Raw genomic sequence first — 25,538 nt, 5'->3', positions numbered from 1 at the left:
GTCATCTGTGTCCCCATTTCCATGGGCTGTGGAACCCAGGCCTGACCCTCCCTGGGTCTCAGGCTGCCTGTCCGGGCCTGACAGCTCTGCCTCCATGTCCCACAGGACCTCACTCGACTCAGCCCAAACAGAACTCAGCGTGTCTTCTCTCTCTTCCGGTGCCTTTTACGTCCTTTATCGAAAAGACTGGCCTCTCTCTCCCCCCAGCACCCAAGTCAGGATACTTGGGCATCACCCTAGACACTCCCTTCTTCTTCACCCCCCAGCTCCATTCTAAAATAACAAGGAACAGCCACCACTTACTGAAAACATACCACAGGTAATAACTCATCACAACTCGATGAAGTAAATAAGTACTGTAATTGCCCTCACCTGACAGGTGAGAAAACAGGCACCTGGGGGGGGCCACGTGCCCGAGGTCATGTGGTGGTGGGGTTGGGGGATGAGCCAGGCCCCTGGCCTGCGGAGATGGCCAGCTCTCTCTCAGGCCCTCCCCTCCCTCCACGGCGCTGGTGTGGGGGCCTCGGCATCTCCCGACTGGCCTCCTCGCCCTCGGTCTTACCCCACTCCAACCTGTTTTCCAAATGCAAGTAGGAAATCCTTCTCACTGGGAATCTGGCGTCGCTCCTCCACTGAAACCCCTCAAAGGCTCCCTGTTTTACACCCCCGGCCTCACAGCGAACCAATGGTGGGCGCTGAGTCCTGCAGGTTGACTCAGCCGTACTCTTAGTTTACTGCCCCGCACTCCTATCTGAGCCTCAGCTTCCTCATCATCAAAACGGGGACCACAGGACCCACTGAAAGGGCCACTGGGGTGCATGGCTCCTCACGGGAGAGGGCAACTCACACCCAAGCTTCTTCCGTGTTATAAAAAGGAAGGGGTGGGGGGAAAGGGGAGAGGAAGAGTCGGCTGCTCTGAAAGGCAAGGAAACCCATGTGGACGATAATCATGCAGCATGCTAGCCTTCTTGACCTTCTGAGACGTAGATGCTGTGCATCTTACAAGAGGGGAAGCTGGACCGACCTGAGGCCACTTCGGGCCCAGGTTTTCTGAGTGCAGAGCCCTGTGCCCTCGCCCGTGGCCACCCTATGTCCACCGTGCACCATGTGAGTTTGGAATCCCAACTCTTCAGACCTTACCAGCGGGAGATTGGCTGTGGGTCAGAGACGCGATGAGAGCTGAGCGACTGGAAGACGCTGACCCAGGGAGAGCCTGAGGTCCTCCCAGCGACACCTTCCTGGCCTCGGGCTTGGGAGCCTCCCGTAAACACGACAACCTAGGGCCCGTAGCGATTTCTACAACAATGAGAATATTTATTTTCTCCCGACAGTAAAAATAACATTTTTCTCTTTTGTAAAAGTACCATTACATTCCATTTTCTTAAATAACAATCCTAAAAATATATATTAAATTGTATACAGTGCGTCACACTTCATCTTATATTTTAAAATACATGATGTTTCTATTTTATTCTCAAAGTTGTGTATTAAGAGCATATTTACAAATAAAACCTTGTCATCCAAAGTCAGGATCCCTGCGGGAAGGTGAGTCTGGATGTGGGCAGGTCCTGGCGCTGTGTGGACCCCTCGGCGGCAGCCCCCCAACCATGTGCTCCTGACGACATGTCCTTTCTGAAGCAGTAGATTGACCTCAGACTTTCCTCCACACCCCACTCCTGCCTCGTTAAATACTGTTCAACTTGGCAAGACGGGAACCTGGGAGATGGGCCCCCTGGGGTCTGCAAACAGAGGGTGAGGCCCCATCCCCTGGGGCCAGCCAGCCTGAGGGGAGGCAGCTGGGCTGGAAGGTCTGAAAAACACCCTGGGCCAGGGTAGCTAAGCTGAGAGCCCTGGCCAGGAGGTAGAACAGTGAGGAGGGTAAACAAAGACACCAGAGGAAAACAATCAAAAGGTTAAACATTCCCAAGGTGGTAGCAAAAGCAGACATCAAACAGCAAGGAGAAGACTGGAAACCCAAGAGGGCAGCAGTTGACCGGGCTACAGAGTGGGCCCCCCGCCCCCCCGCCAGGCTCCGCAGGAGGCCTGGGGTGCTCATCAGACAAGGGGATGGGACCTCGGCAGCCGTCCCCCTGTAAGTGCTAGGGAAGATGAAGTGCCAGGAAGCATGGGGGCTTGGTGACAGGCTGCATGCCCTGCTGGTGTCAGGACGACCTGGCCGGACACTGAGCAGGTCAGGCCACTCCTGCCGGGGGCTGATGATGGGCCATGCGGGTGGGGCCGTGCCCACCCATGGGTTCGGCCTAAGGGCCAGGACAGCTGTGCTTGCGAGTGCTTTGATCCTTGCGTTGTGGGTTTCTGGCCGACTGGAGTCTTGAGCCAGAGCCCACACTTCAGAAGTTACAGCAACCTGGTTACCTCGCTCATGCCCAGAAAGGGGGGCGCCTCACCCTTTTCTCAGGGTCACCCCTTTCCAGTCCCCTCCAACCCCCACTTTGCCTCTAAAGTGGTTTCTTAGCAGATCAAGTGCTTCCTCCTTCAGTGCTCCTGGGTGTACATCTCCTCTCTTCTGGGACAATTGATGGCTCCAGTGTTTACTTAGCTGCGGGGGGCCCTCTGAGGGATCACGCTTACAGAGGTCAGCCTGGGACAATTTATGGCCCTCTTCCCCCATGCTGTCCTGAGGCCGGTTTGGGATTCCCGGGGCTGCTCCCGGGATGGTAAGTGGGTCCCAGGGTGCTGGGCTGTGCCTGGGGTGGCAAGAAGGACAACACCGGGATCACAGCCCTTCCGGGATCTCTGAAAAAGGGCTGCTCCAGGTGCTCAGACACACCGTGACCTGAAGTCACGAAGTGTGAAGAGGGCAGGCGGGCCCACAGGATGCACCAAGGCCAGTGATCAGAGGGAGCCCACGGCTGCGAGCAACTGCCCCTGGCCGGGTGGACCCCTCCCGGGTGGGATTCCACAGTCCCTCTGCTGCGCGGACCTATTCACAGCACAGGGCCCTCTGTGACTGCACACACCTGACACTTGTGTCTGAGAGGAGATTCCATAAAGGCCAGGAATAGCTTGGAGGGGAGACTGCACACGTCAGTATATTCCAGTGGTCCTTGCACTCGGCAGGCCTGTCTCCAGACCCTGGGGCCGGCAGGCAGCTGCTCAGGGTAACCGCCCTTTCCAGATCAAAGCCTCACCCGGTGCCTGGGGCAGTGCCCCCGCTCTCCCGCGGACATGTGGCACTTCCCCCTCCAAACGCACCTCGCCAACCCCGCTAGCCCCCAGTGCCTCTCCTGGTTGCCAGTGTCGCCTCCCAGCTGGCCCCACGCGGCCCTCTGTCTTTCTGGGAGCTGGGCGCAGACGCCTGCCGGTGTGGCAGACCCCTAGGGAAGGCCACAGCAGGCAGCAGCTCAGGGGCTCGGCGAGGGGGGCAAAGTGCCCCAAACAAGGAACCTGTGAGGCCAGAGGCACAACGAGGCCCAAGGCTCGAGTGCCTGCAGGAGAGCCACACTCCGACAGAGGCCAGGCCCGGCCTTCGGGGTCCCAGGTGCTCCTCCCGGGTGCTGTGGACGAGGCTGCTCTCGGACGGACGGCGGGGCTTCTGGACGGGATGGCACTGACTCCCGCGGCCGCTGCAGCTCTCAATCTTCGGAGGCCTTTCCTCAGTGGGGCTGCCGTTCCCACACCCTCCCTCTCCACTCCGCATGCCACTCTCTGCGGCTCCCCTCCCCTTCTGGGGGGCAGAGGGTGTGGGAGTAGGGACAAGAGGCCTCTCCTTCCCCACTGAGCCATTCCGAAGCCCACCCTGTCCCCATAAGAAGAATCATGGAGGCCGTAGAGAGCACAGGCCATGGGAAATTTTTCACCCTCTTTCAAAATAAGGGACAATTAAAGGAGGGACTGCTGGCACCTTGTGTCACACGTTGCTTCCTGGATGCTCAACCACGTTTACACTCCCTGTTCTGAACTGAGAGTCAGCTTAGGAATCCCGAAATGGGGCCTGGCTCAGGCTCCACAGGACGAGCTGCTTGGGGGAGAGGTCACCAAATCCAGCCCAACAAGGAGCTACTGAGCACCTAGAAAAGCTTTTGGTAAAGTCTACTGCATGAATAAATGAATGGATGTTTCCTATGACCACCCCTCAAACTTGTCTGCTGGTCACCGAGCTGCAGAAGAAGCCATAGAAAGAAGCCCATGGGTGAAGGTGTCAGGTTTGACATGACAGGCCCTCCCAGGCTGGAGGCGGCCCATTCTCGCCCAGAGCCCACAGAGCAAAGTCCCAGAGTCAGCACAGAGCGTGGGCTTCCGTCATGCTTTGGGGGGCCAACCCCCAGGACAGCCTCAGAACTCTGCCTAGCCTGTTCCAAACCATAAAGACCAGGAGAAAGCGATCTGTGGACAAAACTGAGAAGAAGCACTACCTACCCACTACCTGACAGTTGTCTAGAATGTACCTGAGCCCAGTGCTAGACACAACCATCTCTGTCATCTCAGCCACTGTCCCGACACCCTGTTCCTAGATCAGAGAGAGAGAGATGCAGGAGGCACGGACCGTGGGACCGTGAGTCTCTCTCCTAAGTGCAGTGATGAAGCAGGTCGAATCCAGGCTATGCTGCCCCTGTGGCCGGTGCCCCAGAAGAGACCGAGGGAGAGGCAGGAAGAGTCAGTCAAAGGAAACCACGGGAGAAGTGGTCCCCAGGGGCCTCGAGCTCAGAGGGATCTCATGTCCTGGGCACGGAGCGGGGAGGTTTTAGTCACTCACAAGAGGATTACGGTCATCTTGTTGACTCTGACCCTTGAGCTTCTTCTTAAAGATGGAAATCGAAGTAGAAGGCTTATAAAAAATGCTCCAGATTTCCCCCGACGTCCCTGGTTGACGACAGCCCCTAAGGTCCCCTAAGGCAGGAACACGATGGGATCTGTCAAACAAAAATAACTTAATTTTTCAAGTAGAATAGAACAAAGCGTCCGAAACAACCTACCATCTCATGAGATACCTGCACCTATAAAATGGGACATTCGGTGAGGGGAAACCTCATAGCTGCCTTTAGAGACCCGAGGGACCGCCTCGTGGATGACCTGCGCCCTGTGGGATGGCAGTGCAGTGGGGCAGGTTCCAGCTCAGTGTAATGAAGAACCTTCTAGCTGGCAGGATTATTCAAATCTGGAAAAGGCTGGTCTGAGAGATTATGAGTTTTCAAAATACTTCTTTCTTTTTAAGCAGAAGAACTCTTTTCAAATGACACTTATTCGGAAACCCACCTAGATAAACAGGATGAAAGCAAGCCTGCTCTTCTTGGACTGGGACCTGCCTTTCTGCCCACACCTGCCCTGCCCCTGTGCCAGCCCCCGGCACTGCCTGACAGGGAAGCTGCAGAGGGGCTCAGTGTCAGATGGGAGTCAGACACAGGCTCTGGGGCCTCAGCATGCGGTGAAGTGCTGGGCCCTAGAGAGAGTGTCCTGCGCTCTCCCTGCTGTGGGGGACATGCAGACGGGACTGTGCCTGAGAGGCTTCCCCAGAACGTGTGAACTGGGACTTAAAAAAAAAAAAGAAAGAGAAACACAGATATAGAAGCTCAGTAGACAATAACAAGGACATTGTTTCCACTGAAAAATGTAAAGTGCAGGGTGCAGAGGCCTATGGGTGGTGCCAAAGAGGCCAAGGGCAGCCTTTACAGGGCAATGGAGGAGACGGCATTTAATGTACAAAGAAGTCTGTGGCAGAGAGCAAGCCAGAAGGTCAGGGAAAAGGTAGCTTTTACAGGACACCAATGCTCAGGAAAGCCCTGAAATGGAGAGAGCCCTTATGTCAATTATATCTCAGTAAAACTGAGAAAAAAAGGTTTACTGAGGAAAAGAAAAGAAATGGAGAGGAAAAGAAAAGAAATGGAGAGAGCCTAGACTGGGAACCACAGGAAAGACAGAGCAGAAGGCTAAGAAAATTAGCACCTCCCCTCTGTAGGCACACAAACATCAGTGCATGAACAATCACCCCTTTCCTGGAAGGCAGAACAGTTAAACCTGAACAGCGGAAGTAAGGGGAGGAAATATTTTTTTCCAAATTGGTTGGAACTGAAGGATGAAGCTTTTAAAAGCTTCTTAAATAATTGTTTTTAAATAATTATTAAGCAATAGTTAATAAAATATTGCAATTCTCTTCCTAAGAATGTCTCACAGTTTCTAGAAGGCATCAGGAAATATGCCTGGTATTGTCCTAGGAATCTTTGCTCTTATGTAAAGATCTCTTCAGGGGGCCAGCACAAGCCAAAAAATAGAAATTGTCCTGTTTTATGCCCAGACTATTTCAATCCTCCTTGAAATCGTATCCTTTAGACCCAGGAACACACACACAATCCCTCAAACCTAGTGAGATTTGTCCAGTTGTACATTTCACTCTACAGAGAATAAGGAATGTCTATGGCCTCACGCTGCCCAGCACTGAGGGCTCTGGAATCATGTTCCGATATTACAAGTGTTCTCAGACAACTGAAGCGTAGTAGAAGAGGAGCCCTGAGCCTTCCCCTCCTGGAGTCGGGTGGCTCTCATACTCACTTGAAAGTGATGTGCAGAAGCATCTTTGCTATGACGGCTGTGACCGTGAGGATAAGGAGCGTTGCCAGGCCATACACTGTCCATCCTGCAAGTGCAAAAGACAGGGGTGATCGGACTGTGTGTGTGAGCTCACTTTTCAGAAGGAGGTCTGAGTGAGCCCTGGTGGCTCAGAGAAGCAGGCCTGGCTGAGGAGCTCCCTGCAGGTGGGGGTAGCCACGCGGCGCAGCTCAAGCTGGGTTGGCCCGGAGTCCCAGACCTTCTGAGCACCTCACCTTGCTCTAGACTCCCTCCTGGAGAGAGGCAGGCAGTGTGGTCCAAAGCACACTCAACTTGGAGTTGAAAGGGGTGGTGCACATTCTGTCTCTACCACTGGAATCACTGTGCGGCCACAGGCGAATTACATAAACTCTCTGGGCCTCATTTCCTCATCTGAGGAATGGGATGTGTGACTTGTGAAATCCTACAGATACACAAACAATAGGATACACAGGAAGGGGCTCTCCTCCCTGACTTCCTACTGTGAGTCCTGCAGGGGAAAACCTCTAGTCCAGGGAATCACGAATGGTATCTGCAGCTCTACCAGCTTGTAAAGGCTCCAACTTCTTGGCAGAAAAGAGAGTCACAGTACGTACCCGAGCAAGTTAGCCAGCTTGAACCATAAGATCACCACCCTCTCTCCACCCATCTCCTACAGGACCTGCCTTCACAGCTCTGGTGACTATCTGACTTCTTTTGCTTTTTGTCTTTCTTCTTTCATGTGTCAGCCACAGGAGGGCAGGGATTTTGTGTGGTTCTCTGTACAATCCAGTGCCTAAGACAGAGCCTGACACCATTAAAGCACTTACACATCTTCCGAATGACTGAATAAACACAGCTCTGGCAACTGCCGATGCACTCAGAGAGCTACAACTTGGGGCCGAAGGAAACACTGGGTTAGCTGATTAATCACCATGTACTAAAGGCAGCCGTGTTGGATCCTGGAGGTAAGGACTAAGGAATCAAGGTAAAGAGAAAATGTCCCTCCAAGGCCAGGACAAACAGAGTCATGGAGCCAGGACCCCCAGCCTGCCTCGGAAACAGAAACACCTGAGAGAGCTCTGTTTCTGTAACCGCCAAGGGCACTACCCCCAAGCTCTGTGGCTCCCACCCCTTTGATGGTGTCTGGGAACTGCTACCTGGCACGGTCTGGGGTGGGTGGCTAGGGCTGGTGGTGATGACGTAGAGGACTTTGGAGGACCGGGCAGCGCTGACACTGAGGTTGGTCTGCTCCGTGATCACCTCAGCCAGCGTCTGGTTGGCAGTGGGCCTCTCCTGTGGCGGGTCTTCCTTGACAGCTGCAAGATCAAAAGGAATTAGCTGGGGGAAAGCTGGTGGAGATAACGAAGAGGAGGCGGCACTGGTCATGAAGAGAAGGCAGTTTTCTATGGGTCAGTGCTCTGGGCAATTCTTGGCCCCGCTGGCCCCAAAGCAGAACCTGCCAGGCTCTGGCTCCGAAGGAGCCATTTGACGTGTCTCTGCATGGACACCTGAACGTGCTTTAGCGTTTTCCTGCTCTTGTGCCTCTGCAGCTATGGTCCCTCTGCCCTGAAGGTGCTCTTCCTTCCTATCTGTCCGCCCCAATCCTACCTGTTCTTTCAGCCTGTCCCACCCGTGAGGAGGCCTCCTCCTCCCTCCTGTAGCCGCACACTGACTGAACTCTTCTTGAGGCCCTTGACGTCCAGGACAGAGACTAGGTTGTGGACACCTGCTGTGTTCTCATGTGCGGGCAAGGAGTTGTGCCTAGCACACATGTGTCCACATTCCAGGGACAGGAGTGCAGCTCCACGTTAGGAGGGTCTGAAGATGGTAAACCAGGCTTTGGGGATTGGCTAGGATGTTCAGAGGCAGGAGGATGGACCAAATGACCTCTCTGGAACCTTCCGATTCTGCCAACCTCAGCTCTTTCTTTTAGTTAGTCTTTTAACTCTCCCATGAAAACTGTCATGAGAATGACTAAGACAGCAGAACGTTTCTGTTATCATGAAGTGGGTACAAGTTATAAAATAGGAAGCGGGAAAACCTGCACGTTGAGTGGGGAGATCCTGACGCACAGTCCTTCCGGCAAGAAGCACCCGAGGTCCACACGTCACAATGAGGTTCAAGGGAAGCCCAAGGAGGCCGGGGTCTTACCTTGGTACAAGACAGCAAATCCCTGGGCCTGATTGATGCGATCAGAGAAGAAATACAAGATGACAAAGTCCAGAGAGATGTTAAAGGACAAAGGTGGACGGTTCCTCCCGTTGAAACGGACCAGGACACGGTGGGTGTAGCCGTCCAGCAGCTCCACCATGTCTGCGGAATCCCGGATGTCAAACAAGGCAAAGTTGAAGTAGATGTGGGAGGCTCCCGGGACCCGGATGGTCCAGTAGCAGACCCTTCCTGTGGCATATGCGTCGGGAAAGTCCGGGGAATAGACCACGGAAGTCATGGCCGAGTAATTCCCACCACAGGCACCAACCAGAGCTGCAGGAGACAAAAGGACACCAGCCCTCAGGCTGGGGCTCGGCCACAGGGCTCACTTTTCAACCTGTTACAAACAAAACTTCCTAGCTGATGGGATCCAGTTCGGGATGTTGTTTTTTGTCTGCAAAACCAGACTGTCTTATGTTTCAGGATTGAATCACAGAATGAATCGCTTAAACCCTGAACAAATGACTGGAGGCTTTTTTTTTTTCCCCTAGGAGACCTTAAAGTTAGCACACAGCACAGCAGTGCGGCCCCGGCGGGGGCCAGGCTGGAGTCAGAGAGTCTGGGTTCGGAACCAGCTGGGCCATTGATCCTAGGGGCCATACTTCACATCCAGGCCTCTAGCTTCTCGCAGCTTTGAGGGTGGAGAGACCACCACCTATCTGCTCTCGTATCACATAAATGTGTGAGGAGAGGTGAGACAAAGCACATGAAAACACAGGACCTCTCTGCAGGGGGCACTGATGAGGTAAGGTTGTAAAAAGCTGAGGGCATCCCAAGTACCTTAGGGGTGCGAGGTTCGTTTGAGGGGCCACACTTGTTTTTCAAGTGGGAAACTGTGGCACAAGGAATGACTTTCTGCAGAGGGGAAGCTCACTGATCACTCTGCAGCAGCACATTTGATGTCTCTGGACTCCCAGTTCTGAGTGGCAGATACACTTCACTGTATCTTATGTGCTGAAGTGCAAATAAGATCCTGGAAATGAAAGTCCTCAAGAGGGAGGGTAGGGCCAGGATTTAAAAAGCAGGCTTTGGGGGAGTTCTGCTTCCCTTTAGGATGTAGAAAGCTGCTTTCATCCTAACAATGAGAAAAAGCTCAGAACTTTTCTTCAATGCATTAGAAAGCTGAGGTCTCAAGACAACCAAGGCAATTTAATTCTAAAAAGTAAGAAGCTCCTCTGAGGAGAGTTAGGCCACACAAAGTGTTTCATCGTTGACGGAGCACAAGAGGAAGAGGGGGTCGCCATGAAAGTAAGTAAGAAGAAAGCAGCTAAAATTTTAACAAATTTCTAAAGGCTGAATGTGGGCTAGCCTCTCAGTCCAGGATGCCCGGGGACCCGAGACACAACAGGAGTCTGCACTCACTTGCAAGCAATTCTGTGCAGGCCTCCACCCAGGGCCCACGAGAATGACCAGGGTAGGGCAGGAGACCAAAGGGTCCCCATTGGTGGTACCAGTGAGCAGGAGGTGACGGGTAGGAGGTGATGAGCCACTGCTGGGGGACAGGCCTGAAACCATGCCCTCTTCCAGGACCCTCCTCTCAAAGGAAACAAAAGCCTTAAGCTGCAAGGGGGAGGGGCAGCAAACCCTCCTGCTCCCAGGGCCAGTGTAGAAGCCCCTGGGGAGGGAGCAGGAGACCCTCTCGTTCCTGTCAAAGTAACCAGGCAAAGACTCATTGCTTCTGGGGGAAGAGCAGAGGCAAAAGCCATCAGCCCCTGGTTGCCTTGAGCCCCAGGATCCTGTACCAATACAAAGCAGAGGTCTGCTACCCAATGGAGGGGCAGGAGACCCTCTTCTTCCCGGAAGCCCCCACAGATACAAGGCAGTGCTCGGCTGCCGGGAGAGGGGTATTTGGGGATGCTGGAAAGACCCCAGCCCAGAGGCCCAGTGACACGATGTGTCTGAGATGGAGGATGGGGCAGGAGAACCAAGAACCCCCAACCACACCACGAGCACAGCGCCAAGTAACAAGCAGCAGAAGTCTACCATCGAGGGAGGGGAAAGGTCACGGCAAGGAGGAACTGCTCAAAGCTGAGGGCGGAATGGGAACAATGAAAAAAACCCCACTGGAATCCCAGGCTCCACATCGAGCACGAGGTAACAGCAGCCATCATGGGAGGAATCTGAAGGCTGACATGCACTGCAGGTGATGATAGGAACAGGGAAACCCAAACCCAGCTTGACCACTGATAGAAAGGCTCAATCAATCCCCACACTGAGCAGGCCTGCCCATTTCCAGGTGTAAATACACTTCCTCAGCCTCTACTATCCTTCTACGTATAGTGTACGGTATTCAATACAATATTACAACACACAAAACATAAAAGCAAGCAAGCAAGAAAGAAAGGAAATAAAAGACACTGTCAGGACTTCCCTGGTGGTGCAATAGTTAAGAATCCACCTGCCAATGCAGGGGACACAGGTTCAATCCCTGGTCGGGGAAGATCCCACGTGCCGTGAAGCAACTAAGCCCGTGCGCCACAGCTACTGAGCCTGCACTCTAGAGCTTGCAAGCCACAACTACTGAGCCTGTGTGCCACAATCACTGAAGCCCGTGCGCCTAGAGCCCGTGCTCCACAACAAGAGAAGCCAGCGCAATGAGAAGCCCACGTGCCACAAAGAAGACCCAAAGCAGCCAAAAATAAATAAATTACTTTATATTAAAAAAAAAAGACACTGTCAAGAGATAAAACATCTGGTAATCATTTCACAATATATATACATATTGAATGATTATGTTGTACACCTAAAACTAATACAGTGTTATAAGTCAATTATATCTCAATTTTTAAAAGAGGAGATAAAACAATCCACAGAACCAGACTCAATAATGACCCAGACATTAGAACTACCGGACAGAAAATATCTAGGGGAAAAGATGGACAACATGCTTGAACAGATTGGAAATTTCAGCAGAGATATGGAAACTACAAAAAAGAGTCATGTAAATGCTAGAAATAAAACAAACAATATTAGAGATGAAGAATTCCTTTGATGGGCTTAGAAACAGATTCAACAGAATTCAACAGAAAAAGAATCAACACGTTTGAAAATAGGTCAGTAGAAATTATCCAAAATGAAACACAGAGAAAAAAATAAATGAAAAAAGCAGAACAGAGCATCCAACAACTGGGGCACAATATCAAACGGTCTAACAATGTATAATTGGAGTCCCAGAAAGAGAAGAAAAAGAGAATAAGATAGGAGAAATAGTTGAAGAGATAATGGCTAAGAATGCTCCAAAGTTGATAAAAGGTTATTTAAGAATCTCAGCAATCTTCAGGCAAATAAAACAAAAATTTAAAAAGCAAAGGGTGGGCTTCCCTGGTGGTGCAGTGGTTGAGGGTCTGCCTGCCGATGCAGGGGACACGGGTTCGTGCCCCGGTCCGGGAGGATCCCACATGCCATGGAGCGGCTGGGCCCGTGGGCCATGGCCGCTGAGCCTGCACGTCCGGAGCCTGTGCTCTGCAACGGGAGAGGCCACAGCAGTGAGAGGCCCGTGTACCACAAAAAAAAAAACCAAAGGGAATTCCCAGGCGGTCCAGTGGTTAGGACTCGACGCTTTCACTGTCGAGGGCCCAGGTTCGATCCCTGGTAGGGGAACTAAGATCCCACATGCTGTGTGGCATGGCCAAAAAAAAAAAAAAAAAGAAGGTGAAATAAGGCTTTCTCAAACAAAAGCTGAGAGAAGCCATTGACAGCAGACCTGCATTAGAGAAAATGCTAAAGGAACTTCTTTAGGCCGAAAGAATATGATACCAGATGGCAAATAAGAACATGAAAAGATGTTCAATATCATTAGAAATTATGGAAATGCAAAGTAAAACCATGAGTTACCACGACACACGATAGAATGGTTAACATTAAAAAAGACAATACAAAAGTACAGGTGAGGATGAGGAGCAACTGGAAATCTTATATCTTGTCAGCCAGAGTGCAAAATGGTATAACCACTTCAAAAAACAGCTGGCAGTGTCTTATAAATGCTGAATATGCACTTAGTGTACAGCCGAGAAATACTGTAACTCCTAGGTACTCACCCAAGAGAAATACAAACACATGCTCACACAAACACCTGTACATGTGTGTGTACAGTAGCTGTACAGCATCTTTATCATAGACTGATGTTTATCGATTGCTAAATGATGAATGAGTTGTGATACATTTGTACAAAGGCATGTTTCTTAGCAATAAAAAGGAACTACTGAAACAACACAAGTGAATCTCAAAAGTATTTTTCTAAGTGAAAGAAGCCAGATGCAAATGTTTAAGTACTGTATAATTCCATTTATATGACTTTGTTCAGAACACAAACCCATACAGATGGAACACAGGATCAGTGGCTGCTGAGGGCTGGGGGTGGTGACCACAAAGGGGCACAAGAGAGCTTTCTGAGGTGACAAAAATGTCCTATATTTCGACTGTGTACATATTTGTCGAATCTTACTGGACTATGCAACTAAAAGGGTGACTTTACTGTATGTAATTTCACCTCAATAAACCTAAATTAAAAAAATAAAGATTCCTGGCTTCTAATCTTGACTTTGTCATGTACTAACTATGAATTTGAGCAAGATACTTATCTTCTGTATACCTCAGTTTCCTTATCTATAAAATGAAATTAGTAATAGTTTCTCCCTCATGAGGTTATAAGAATCAAAATGAGTTGATGCATGTAAAGTGTTTAGTATGAGATCTGGCACAGAGTACAAGCTCAGTTACATGTTAGCTATTTTATTATTATTATTATTATTAGAAAAGAAAAAAGTGTCCAGGTTAAACTGATATTTCAACAGCAAAGGCAGACAAACTCAGAAATTTCGATTCCTAGATGCGTGCCGTGCTGACAGTACATCCAATTCAGCAATTTTGAGAATAAGCACATGACATCTATGATGGATTATTAAAGTTCAGTGATAATTCAGGAAAAAAGGAAACTTACATTTCAGATAATAAGGAAACTTAAAACTTATGAATATATTCAAGATCTTATTTTCTGAAGGGGACATTGACCTGACACACAACCTAGGATGTGTCTTTCAGTCCTTGCATGTCATTGTTTAATTGGAAGCATTTTTTTCCCTTCAGTGGCATATAAAATAATGTTGCATCTCACAACTGATGGCATCTTGGAATCTATGAAATACAATTACTAATATAGTCCCAGCTGTCAGATCCTACATGTCCTTAGGCCCTCAATCTTTTTCACCATTAATCTCCTCCCTTCCCACCAAAATGTAAGTTCCATGAGGGCAGGATCTCTATCTGTGGGACTCTGGGCAAGTTACTAAACTTTTATGAGCCTCAGTTTTCTTGTGGGGCAAGTAAAGATAACAGTACCTGCTTCACAGTATTATGAGAATTAAGGGAGAGAATGCCTGGGAAATGGATAGCACAGTGCCCTGTAAATATGTGCTCCACTAATGTTACCAAGTAAGACCCAACCTATATGACTCACTTCTCCCTTCAGTGCCTAGAAGCTGAAGGAGGCCAAGAGGGCTGCTTGGGCAGTCCCTGTGACCTGTTGCTGACGCCAGCCTATCTGATCTTCTGTTTGGTTCTGTTAATTCAATACATTTAACTCTGGGGTCAGCAGAGGCTCTGAAGCCTTCATCAGTGCCACATTTACACACAGAACACAACCTACTTCAGCAACCTCCCTAAGCTCATGAGAGCCTGCTGGAAAATCAGCCACAGAGCCTGTGACAAATCACTGGATGTGGCAACAACCACTGAGCAGACAGCTTCCTCCTGCTGCCTGAGTAGTCTCTCTCCCGAGGTTGTTGTTCTGGGACACAGAGATTGCAACCTGGTCCCTTTCTCACATCTAACTCTCCTCCAATCTCTTTGGAGAGGCATCTCTGCCCTCCCAAATTATGGGATAGTCTGCAGTCACCATCTCTGAAATGCTCAGCCTCATCCAGTGGATCATAAGGATCTCCATGAGGCAGTACTTAAGCTCTTTAAACTATTTTACTCCTAACAGATGAAACTTTACAGATTATTTCTACAGTGCTGCATTTTGTACCTTTCTTACAAAGCTGTGGGGTGTGAATTATGAGTTGGCTGCTGTCAGGGGCCCCTGCCAGTCAACACACATCGGGGCCTCTGAAGACTGGAATAGGCAGCCTCTCAGTGCCATTGTTTTTAGTCCTCAAGGGCACGGAAGCCAGAGGGGGCAGCTTCTAGACACCTGTTGAAGGGGCCAGTTTGATCATAATCTGAACAACCGGGCAAACTTTGTTCACATACTTTTTTTTTTTTTGCGGTACGCGGGCCTCTCACTGTTGTGACCTCTCCCGTTGCGGAGCACAGGCTCCAGACGCGCAGGCTCAACGGCCATGGCTCACGGGCCCAGCCGCTCCGCGGCATGTGGGATCTTCCCGGACCGGGGCAGGAACCCATGTCCCCTGCACCGGCAGGCGGACTCTCAACCACTGCGCCACCAGGGAAGCCCTGTTCACATACTCTTAAAGCATTAAACTGGATCTGGTATTATGATCTATTTTGTTATTGTTAATAAAAGGAATTTTTAGCTGCTGAAAATAGAAAAATTAAAAACTGTGGCAAACCTGAGTTTAAATCCTGGCTCTGGCACTTATTAGCTTGGACAAATTATTTAATCTTTTGATCCACAGCTTCCTTATCAACTAGGCTGTTGCAAGGATTAAATAACAAAATAAACAAGTGCCCCAGCATCAAGTCTAGCATGAAGCAAGCACTCAATAGAGAGCAATTATTTTCATCGTAATTAATGTCTTAAGGCACTTTTGTGTGAGGCCCAGTGCTATCTCCTAGATATATTTCTAGTACCAAAGATGATACTTGGTACAAAGATGACTGACTTTAAACCGAATTATTTCCATTTAACACTCCAGTAGAGGCACTGTGCAAATAAAACATAATTTACCTGCCACACTGAAGATACCCAATAAAAATGTGCTAAATGAATGAAAGAGAGTATCATATAAAAACTACACTTTTTTTTTTTTTTGCGGTACGCAGGCGTCTCACTGCTGCGGCCTCTCCCATTGCGGAGCACAGGCTCCGGACGCGCAGGCCATGGCTCACGGGCCCAGCTGCTCCGCGGCATGTGGGATCTTCCCAGACCGGGGCACGAACCCGTGTCCCCTGCACCGGCAGTCAGACTCTCAACCACTGCGCCACCAGGGAAGCCCTACGCTTATTTTTATTGATATGAAATTCACCATTTTAACCATTTAAAAGAGTACAATTCAGTGGTATTTAGTACTGTCACAATGTTGTGCATCCACCACTACTATCTAATTCCAGGATATTTTCATCACCCCAAAAAGAAAACCCATACTTCCTAAGCAATCACTTCTCATTCCTCCCCTTTCCCCAGCCCTTGGCAACCATTAATCTGTTTTCTGTCTGTATGGATTTGCCTATTCTGGACATTTCTTATCAATGGAATCATTAAATATGCGCCCCGTGTGTCTGGTTTCTTTCACCGAGCATCATGTTTTCAAGGTTCCTCATGTTGTGGCAGGGGTCGGCAATTCATTTCTTTTTGGGGCTAAATAATATTCCCTTGTATGGACACACCACATTTTGTTCATCCATTCGTCAGTTGATGGACATCTGGGTTGTTGCTACTTTTTGGCTGTTACGAATAATGCTGCTATGAACATTCATGTACAAGCTTTTGTGTGAACATATGTTTTCAGCTACCTCGGTTATATACTTAGGAGTGGAATTACTGGGTCACAAGATGATTCTGTTTCACGTTTTGAGGAACTGCCAGACTGCTTCAAAGGAGCTGCACCATTAACATTTATACCAACAACGTACAGCGTTTCAATTTCTCCATATTCCCACCATCACTTATTTTCCATTAAAAAAATTAACACTATATTCTGTTTAAAGTAGAAAAAGAGGTAGTGAACCCACACACCCTGCTTCTGTTTACTGTCTATGCCCACGGCTTGTTGGTGGTGTGAGTCCTGGCAAGTTATTTATCCTCTCCACAACCTAGGACTCTCTTCCGTAAAATGAAAGGGATAATAATAATGCCTTCCTCAGATGGCTGCCAGGAGGGCCCAACGTGACAATTCTTATGAAGCCTTACATACTAGGGACTCAGTGTTTTTCTTATTTTTTTTACTTAAGAGTATACCAGGCACTCTGTAAGGTCAGCCAACATACTCTCCTGGGTTGGGGTGTTGAGGCAGAGGATTTTATAACAGTGAACTCTGGAGATGAAAGGCTAAATGGACGTGCAGCACATATTATTTGCTAACTATTCTCCCTTAAACATTAGCTAAGGTGCAGCCTTTAACAGAGGTACTAACACTGAGCAAAACAGGATGTATAGGAAGCCACTGGCAGTCTCCAATGGGCACACAACTAAAAAGACCAACAATTAACCACGTGAGTTCTGCTCGCCAATCCTCCCGCTGTCCTCCCCCCACAAAAAACACATTTTTGACAGTGTCTAAGCTGTAACCTGTGAAAGCATCAGTTATAAATTTGGGCTGGGTTTTACAGACACTATATGTAGTGGCTGAATCATGTCCTCCAAAAAGATATGCTTAAGTCCTAATGCCTGGTGTCTGTGATGGTGACCTTATTTGAAAACAGGGTCTTTACAGATGTTATCAAGTTAACTGAGGCTGTACTAGATTAGGGTAGGCCTAATCCAATGACTAGTGTCCTTGTAAGGAGGCACAGAGGGAAGTCAGTCACGTAAAGGAGACAGAGACTGGAGTGATGCAGCTATAAGTCAAGGAATGCCGAAGACTGCCAGCAATGACCGGAAAGTAGGAAGAGGCAAAGGAAGATTCTTCCCTGGAGCCTTCATAGGGAACATGGCCCTGACAACCCCTTGATTTTGGACTTCTAGGCTCCCAAACTATGAGAGAAGAAAGTTCTGTTGTTTGAAGCCACCCAGTTGGTGATAATTTGCTATGGCAGCAGCCCCAGGACACTGATGCACCACATGACATTCTGGCTTAAAACTGAGTCACTCAGCCTAGTCAAGATGTCAGCATCTACTCTAGCCTGGGGACTAACAACACTGTAGACTCTACAGTGTATCTCAGTAAGCTCAAGCCTTTCCCTTTGTCTGCCTCATCTGTGACTGTCTCCTTTCTGCCATCTTAAAATCTGGCGCTGCACTGGTACAAGGGCACTTGCAAAGTCTCATTACCACCGCGTAGATGTGGCTGGATTACGGGGGATCAAGTGGGCCAGCGGTTGAAGAGGTCAAGGCCCCAGGCCATATCCCGTTTAGATGCTCTGCCCTGGCCAGCATCTCACGGCATGGCGGGTCAGGGAGGAGACAGGCGGGTCAGGGCACACTCAGTACCAGGCCTGGAAAGACAACTTGAAGCTTTGCATCTCTTCTCTGTTCTATCACAGTAAGATATAAATCTCAGATGCCTCAGAAAACACTAAAAGGGCTTGCAAATTACATTAAACAAGAGGATCTTAAAGCTGATACTGAACCATTACATCAGTGTCCCTATTACCTTTTCTAGCTTGTCTGAGCATCTCACAATAGGCCAGGGCACAACTGTAAGTAATTACTTGTTAAAGGTCTGTGCTCCCTTCTAGAGTCTTCTGGTTCAGTGCTATATCCCCAGGGTCTGGTCAGTGCCTGCCTGGCCTGCAGTAGGTGCTTAATAAGTATTGCCAAGTGAATGAATGGATAACGGGGAGGGAGGAAGCAGGGGCAGGCCGGTTCCCCTGGCCCAGGGTTCTTGTGCCTTGGACAGTGCCGGGCACAGGGCATACTCACTGTCAAAGATGATGATCCTGCCATCGCCCCCACAGGGCTGGGTGTGATCCCCGAAGCAGACGCTGTTGCACTCAGTACTGGCTGCCTCCCCGTACTTCCAGTAATCAGGACTGTTTCCACAGAAGCAAGCATAACCTGACTCCATCCCAGCAAACTGCCACGACAGAGAAGCAGCACTTGGTAAGTGTCAGCCAGGGGTGTCGGTGGCCTGAAGGAGCCTGGCAGGTTCGGCCCCTAGCAAGCAAGCACTTTGTCTTCCCAGCCCACGTTCCCCAGGGACCTCTGCCTCATCCCACCCTCACCACACTTCATTACATGCGGACCGGTAACTACACACCACCACGGTGCTTCCCCTTCAGTAAGCATCCCTCATTAATGTTTGCATTTCTACTGTATTTAAGTAAGTTAAAGGCAGGGGGGAATCTCATTAACTTGAAACGTTAATAATAATAACAGCTAAACACTTTATTGAATGTTTACTATGTGCCAGGTGGTAAATGCTTTAAAGTTAGTCCTCACAGGAAACTTACTGTAGGCCCCATGTAACATTTTTATTTTTTATATTACCATACAGTACAACTATTTATATGGTACACAGTCCTATGAATTTTCACCCATGTATAGATTTGTACACCCACCACTACAATCAGGATACAGGACAAATGCATCACCCCAGGAACCTTCCTTGTGCTATTGCTTTATATAATAATTCTCCCTCTAGAACCCCTGGCAACCACTAATTAGTTTTCTACACTATGCTTTTATCTTTTCGAGTATGTCATATGCTATAGACTGAATGCCCATGTCCCCCCCCCAACCCCCGAAATTTGTATGTTGAAAGCTAATTCCCAATGTGATGGTACTTAGTGGTGAGACCTTTGGGAAGTGAGGGCTTGCTCTCGTGAATGGGATTAGAGCCTTTATAGAAGAGACCTGCTTGCCCCTTCTGCCATGTGAGGACACAGTGAGAAGATGGCCGTCTATGAACCAGGAAATGGGCTATCAACAGACACCAAATCTGCCAAAGCCTTGATCTTGCACTTCTCAGCCTTTTAGAACCATGAGAAATGAATGCTTGGTTTAAGCCAACCATTTTGTGACAGCAGCCAGAATGGACTAAGACACTGTGTACTGTACATGGAATCATATAGTATCTTATGTTTTGAGACTGGCTTCTTTCACTCAGCATAATGTCTCTGAGGTTCATCCAAATTGATGCACGTATTTTATAATTTGCTGAGCAGTAGTCTGTTGTATGAATGTACCACAGTTTGTTAATCCATTGGGTTGTTTTTAGTTTTTCATAATTATAAAATAGAGCTGCTATAAACATTTCTGTAGATTTTTGTGTGAACATAAGTTTTCCTTTCTCTAGGGTAAATACCTAGAAATGGGATTTCTGGGTTGTAATTTCTCTGCAACCTCACTAACACTTGCTTTTGTCGTTTAAAAAAAATTACAGCTGTCCTAGGTTATTTATTGTATGAAGTGGTATCTCATTGGTTTTGATTTGCATTTCCCTAAAGACTAGTAATATTCAGCATCTTTTCATGTGCTTATTGGCCATTTGTACATCTTCTATGGAGAAACGTCTATTCAAATCCTTTGCTCATCAGGGCTTCCCTGGTGGCACAGTGGTTAAGAATCCGCCTGCCAATGCAGGGGACAAGGGTTTGAGCCTTGGTCTGGGAAGATCCCACATGCCTGGAGCAACTAAGCCGTGAGCCACAACTACTGAGCCTGCGCTCTACAGCCTGCAAGCCACAACTACTGAAGCCTGCGTGCCTAGAGCCCATGCTCCGCAACACGAGAAGCCACCACAATGAGAAGCCTGTGCACTGCAATGAAGAGTAGCCCCTGCTAGCCACAACTATGCCGTGGAGCAACTAAGCCCATGCACCACAACTACTGAGCCTGCACTCTACAGCCTGAGAGCCACAGCTACTGAGCCCGCATGCCACTACTGAAGCCCATGTGCCTACAGCCCGTGCTCCACAAGGGAAGCCACTGCAATGAGAAGCCTGTGCACCAGCAACGAAGAGTAGCCCCCACTAGCCGCAACTAGAGAAAGCACATGCGCAGCAACAAAGACCCAATGCAGCCAAAAATAAATAAATAAATAAATAAAATTAGGAAAAAATCTACAAATCGTTTGCGTATTTTTTAGTTGGGTTGCTTGCCTTTTTATTCTCATATTGTAAGAGTTCTTTATATATTCTGGGCATTAGATTTTTATTCAGATATATGTTTTGCAAATATTTTCTCTATTCTGTGAGTTGCTTTTTCACTTTCTTAATAGTGTCCCTGATACATAGAGGTTTTAAATTTTGATGAAGTCCAATTTACCTATTTTTTCTTTGATTGTTTGTGCTTTTGGTATCATAACTAAAAAAACCACTGCCTAATCCAAGGTCATGTATATTTGTACCCATACTTCTTTCTAAACTTTTATAGTTTTAGCTATTATATGTAGGCCTGTGATCCATTTTTAATTAATTTTCATATGTAGTATGACGTAGGGGTCCAAATTCATTCTTTTCCATGTGGATATACAGTTGTCCCAGCACTGTTTGTTGAAAAGACTATTCTCTCCCCATTGAATGATATGGCACCCTTGTCAAATATCAATTGGCCTTGGGACTTCCCTGGCGGCCCAGTGGTTAAGGCTTTGCCTTCCGGGCTTCCCTGGTGGCACGGTGGTTCAGAGTCCGCCTGCCAATGCAGGGGACACGGGTTGGTGCCCCGGTCCGGGAGGATCCCACATGCCGCGGGGTGGCTGGGCCCGTGAGCCATGGCTGCTGAGCCTGCGCGTCCAGAGCCTGTGCTCCGCAATGGGAGAGGCCACAGCGGTGAGAGGCCAGCGTACCGGAAAAAAAAAACAAAAAACAAAAAACTACTTTGCCTTCCAATGCAGGGGGTGTGGGTTCGATCCCTGTTTGGGGAGCTAAGATCCCACATGCCTCAGGGCCAAAAAACCAAAACATAAAACAGAAGCAATATTGTAACAAATTTAATAAAGACTTTAAAAAAATGGTCCACATAAAAAAAAACTTTAAAAAAATATCAATTGGCCTTAAAAAATGTATGGGTTTATCTCTGGACTCTAAATTCTATTCCATTGGCTTATATGTCGATCTTTATGTCAGTACTATAGCTATTTTTTCAGTAGTATAATTTGAAGTTATGATGTGATGTAAGGACAGGGGTTCATTTTTTTCATAAAGAGCTCCAGTTCTCCAGAATCATTTGTTGAAAGACTATTCTCTCTCCCACTGAATTACCTTGGCATCTCTGTTGAAAATCAATTGTCCATCTAAGTGCAGGTCTATTTCTGGACTCTCTATCCAGTTCCATTGATCTATAACAAAGGTTGGAAAACTCCTTCTATAAAAGGTCATACAGTAAACGTTTTCAGCTTTGTGGGTCACATGGTCTCTTCTCAACGACTCAACAAGAAAGCAGGCCTGGACAATACATACAGGAATGGGTGTGGCTGTGTGTCAACAAAACTTTTTTTTTTTTTTTTTTACAGAAATATGTGGGTGGTAGGATTTGGCCCACACGCCAAATCTGACTCATGATCTATGTGACTATTCGTATGCCAATACTACTGTCTTGATTACTGTAGCTTTACAGAAAGTCTTGAGATCATGCAGGGCAAGTCCTCCTAGGATGATCTCTTTAAAAATTATTTTGGTTATTCTAACTTCTTTGCCTTTCCATATAAATTCTAAGATTAGCTTGTCAATTAAAAAAATCTGCTATGATTTTGATTAGGATTGTATTGAATCTATAGATCAATTTGGGGAAAACTGACATTATAACAATATTGAGTCTTCTGATCTATGAACAATGTCTATGTCTCCATTCATTTAGATCGTCTTTAATTTTCCCTTGCCATGTAGTATTCAGTGTATAGGTCTTCAATATCTTTTGTTAAATTTATTTCTGTTATTTATGCTACTGTAAATGGCATTTAAATTTTTGTTTAAATTTTTAAAATAAAACTTTAATTAAAATTTATTTTTAAAATTAATTTTTAATTTTTAAATTGAAAATTTATATTTAATTGTTCACTTTTAGTATATAGAAATGCAACTAATTTTTGTATATGACCTTATAAACTGCAACCCTGCTAAATCTACTTATTAGTTCTAATAGCTTTTTCATAGATTCCTTATGTCTACATACATGATCATCTTGTCCATAAATAAAGAAAATTTTACTTCTCCCTTTCCAACCTACATGCCTTTTATTTACTTTTCTTTCCTTATTTTATTGGAAACGACCTCCAGTACAATGCTGATCAGAAGAGATGGCAGTGGGCCTCACTGTTTGTTCCTGATCGTACATGTAAAGCACTGAACCTTTCACCACTGAATATAAATTCAGCTTCAGGGTTTTTGGTAGATGCTCGTAATCAAATTGAGAAAGTTCCCTTCTCTTCCTAGTTTGCTTATGACTTTTCTCATTAATGGGTGTTGTGTTTTCTCAAATACTTATGCTGTATTTTCATTTTGAAATAATTCCAAGCCTACAGAAAAATTGCAAGAATAATACAAAGAACTGCCCTTTCCCTCTCACCTAGAGACCCACATTCAAGTTGGCAACTGCCTGCACAGTATCCTTTGTAGAAAAGGATCCAATCCAGCATCACAGACATACTTAGCTGTCGGGTCTCCTCAGTCTCCTTCAATCTGGAATAGCTGCAGGCCTTCCTTGACCTTTGTGACCTTAACATTTTTGAAGAATAAAGGCTATTTTGTAGAATGTCCCTTGTTTCAGATTTACCTAGTGTTTCATGCTTAGATTCATATTATGCATTTTTGGCAGACAATCACCAAAGTGATGTTATGCTCTTGACAGGTCAGGCGAGACACAATGTCTAGTGGTCCCATCACTGGTGATACTAACTTTGATCACCTGCGTACGGTAGTGTACGCCAGTTTTCTTCACTGTAGAATTACTTGTTTTCCCTTTATGGTAGTATTTTGTGGGGAGATCTCTGAAGCTATATAAATATCCTGTTCCTCACGCAACTGTCACTCACTAGTAAAACTTTTACTCACCATCCATGAGGATGTGGAATATTTACATAACTTGATATTTGTTCTCTGAATCAGTTATTACTATGATGGTGGCCAAATGGTGAATTTTCTAATTCCATCATTTCTTCTACATTTATTAGTTGGCATTCTCCTGTAAGGAAATGCTTTTCTTCTCCTCATTTATTTATTCACTTTTTTTTTTTAACATCTTTATTGGAGTATAATTGCTTTACCATGGTGTGTTAGTTTCGGCTCTAATAACAAACTGAATCAGCTATACATATACATATATCCCCATATCTCCTCCCTCTTGCGTCTCCTTCCCACCCTCCCTATCCCACCCCTTTAGGTGGTCACAAAGCACCGAGCTGATCTCCCTGTGCTATGTGGCTGCTTTCCACTAGCTATCTATTTTACATTTGGTAGTATTCAGTTATTTTTTTATATCAGTGTGAATTTGCGGATTCTTATTTTATTTAATGGAGTATATTTATTATTCTTATTATTTGTTTTGAAGCTCAAATTATGTTAGATTTAGCCAGTAGGAGTCCCTCCAAGCAGGTTCCTGTGTCCTTTTGACAAGTCCCTCACATTCCTTACTTTCTTGTACAAGATGTTTCAGGATCATCTTGTGCTTTCTCAGAAAAAAGAAACCAACAACCTTATCTTGCGATTTCTCTAGAATCAGGAATTTTCTCCAAGGAGCCCTAGTTCTTTTTAATGGAGAACAGTATTTATAAACCAAGATATGAGTGCTAAATGTGACCTTTACTACCAGTGTGGCACTGTTCCCAGGCCTTCTCAGTGGACAGACCTAGGAAATATACATGTATATACATACATACACATACACACACACTTTTATACTTAAATTTATTTCTATCTCTCTCTGTATGTGTCAGAAACCATGTACTATACTAATAACTTCAATCCCTGTCCAACACTATAGACTTCATTCCAGTTTTCCCTGGCTTTCTTCTCTAATTGTGAGAAACCTGGCTCCCATTATCCTCAATATAGTTACTTATATGCTCAATCTTTTGTAAGCAACCAATCACTTGATCACGTTGGGCTAACTGCCTTGCTCAGCTACCTGCCCCACAGAGGCCCTGAACCCTGCCAGTCTATTCTCCTCGCTTGGGCCTGATTAATGATCTTTTGACTGAAGAAGGAAGGAAGGAAGGAAGGAAAAAAGGAAGGAAGGAAGGAAGGAAGGAAGGGAGGGAGGGAGGGAGGGAAGGAGGGAAAGACTTTTCTTTCTTTTTTTTGATATAATAAACAAGAGCATTATTGAACCTTAATGGCCGACGAATGAGTTTCAGATAGAAGAATGGATAGGAAGGAAAGAAAATATTTTGGACTGGTGTCCAGGCTAGGGCCCCCTAATGTATCAAAGAAGTAACCACTACCTTGGCTTATTCCCAGATCCCCCATGGAGCCAGAGATGTCTCTGCTCATAACATGCAGGGGCTCAAGGACACATGTAACTGTGTTGGAGGTCAAACTGGGATGCAGATATTGGTGCTTTTCCTCCCCTTTTCTCGCAGTCTTTGGACAGAGTGCTGCCTCACGCCCCTGAATCCCAAGCCTCACTCTTCCTCCAACTTCTCCTTGGCAGAAAAGTATACAGTCATATAGCTTCACAGGTTGTTTTTTAAAATTTATATGTTTTAAAGGTATCTTAGCAGAATGCACTTACACCTTTATCTTTTTCTATAGATACATAGCCACAGGACCATTACCTTGAACCTTTGACTCCGACAAAAACTGATGCAGGTTTGTATGGTAAGTCTGTTAGACGTTTTACTGGTGCCAGTTAGAGGAGGTGGGTTTCCATGATCCTTGTAGCAGCCAAGGTTTCCAGGCACTGAAGAAAAAAGAAAAACAAAAGAACTTTACAACATCTGGCTGCGAACACCAAGAGGGAAAAGCGTGCTGTGTCAGGTACTCTCATCTCAGCCAACATTTCCACTCCTAAGGTGCAAATGAATAAC

The 25,538-nt window shown here is 46.9% G+C and overlaps 1 protein-coding gene across 2 annotated transcripts in view; it reads right to left on the bottom strand.

Moving 5' to 3' along the window:
• Positions 1 to 4,705: 4,705 nt before the first annotated feature.
• Positions 4,706 to 25,538, bottom strand: part of KREMEN1 (kringle containing transmembrane protein 1) — a gene marked incomplete at both ends in the record, with an annotated part of 61,437 nt that continues 40,604 nt past the window's right edge. Inside the window, 6 exons of one of the 2 annotated variants that reach the window (XM_079718224.1) lie at positions 4,706 to 4,874; positions 6,508 to 6,639; positions 7,655 to 7,841; positions 8,677 to 9,009; positions 18,497 to 18,650; positions 25,287 to 25,411. In XM_079718224.1, coding sequence (XP_079574350.1) covers positions 4,706 to 4,874; positions 6,508 to 6,639; positions 7,655 to 7,841; positions 8,677 to 9,009; positions 18,497 to 18,650; positions 25,287 to 25,411 — 1,100 coding nt within the window. The remainder of the gene's footprint in view (positions 4,875 to 6,507; positions 6,640 to 7,654; positions 7,842 to 8,676; positions 9,010 to 18,496; positions 18,651 to 25,286; positions 25,412 to 25,538) is intronic. The other variant, XM_079718225.1, reaches the window with a different exon arrangement.

The sequence above is a fragment of the Hyperoodon ampullatus genome, assembly GCF_949752795.1.
Source record: "Hyperoodon ampullatus genome assembly, chromosome: 13".
Lineage (NCBI taxonomy): Eukaryota > Metazoa > Chordata > Mammalia > Artiodactyla > Ziphiidae > Hyperoodon > Hyperoodon ampullatus.
Note: the sequence above shows the minus strand (reverse complement) of the source record. Positions and strands in the feature narration are given on the sequence as shown.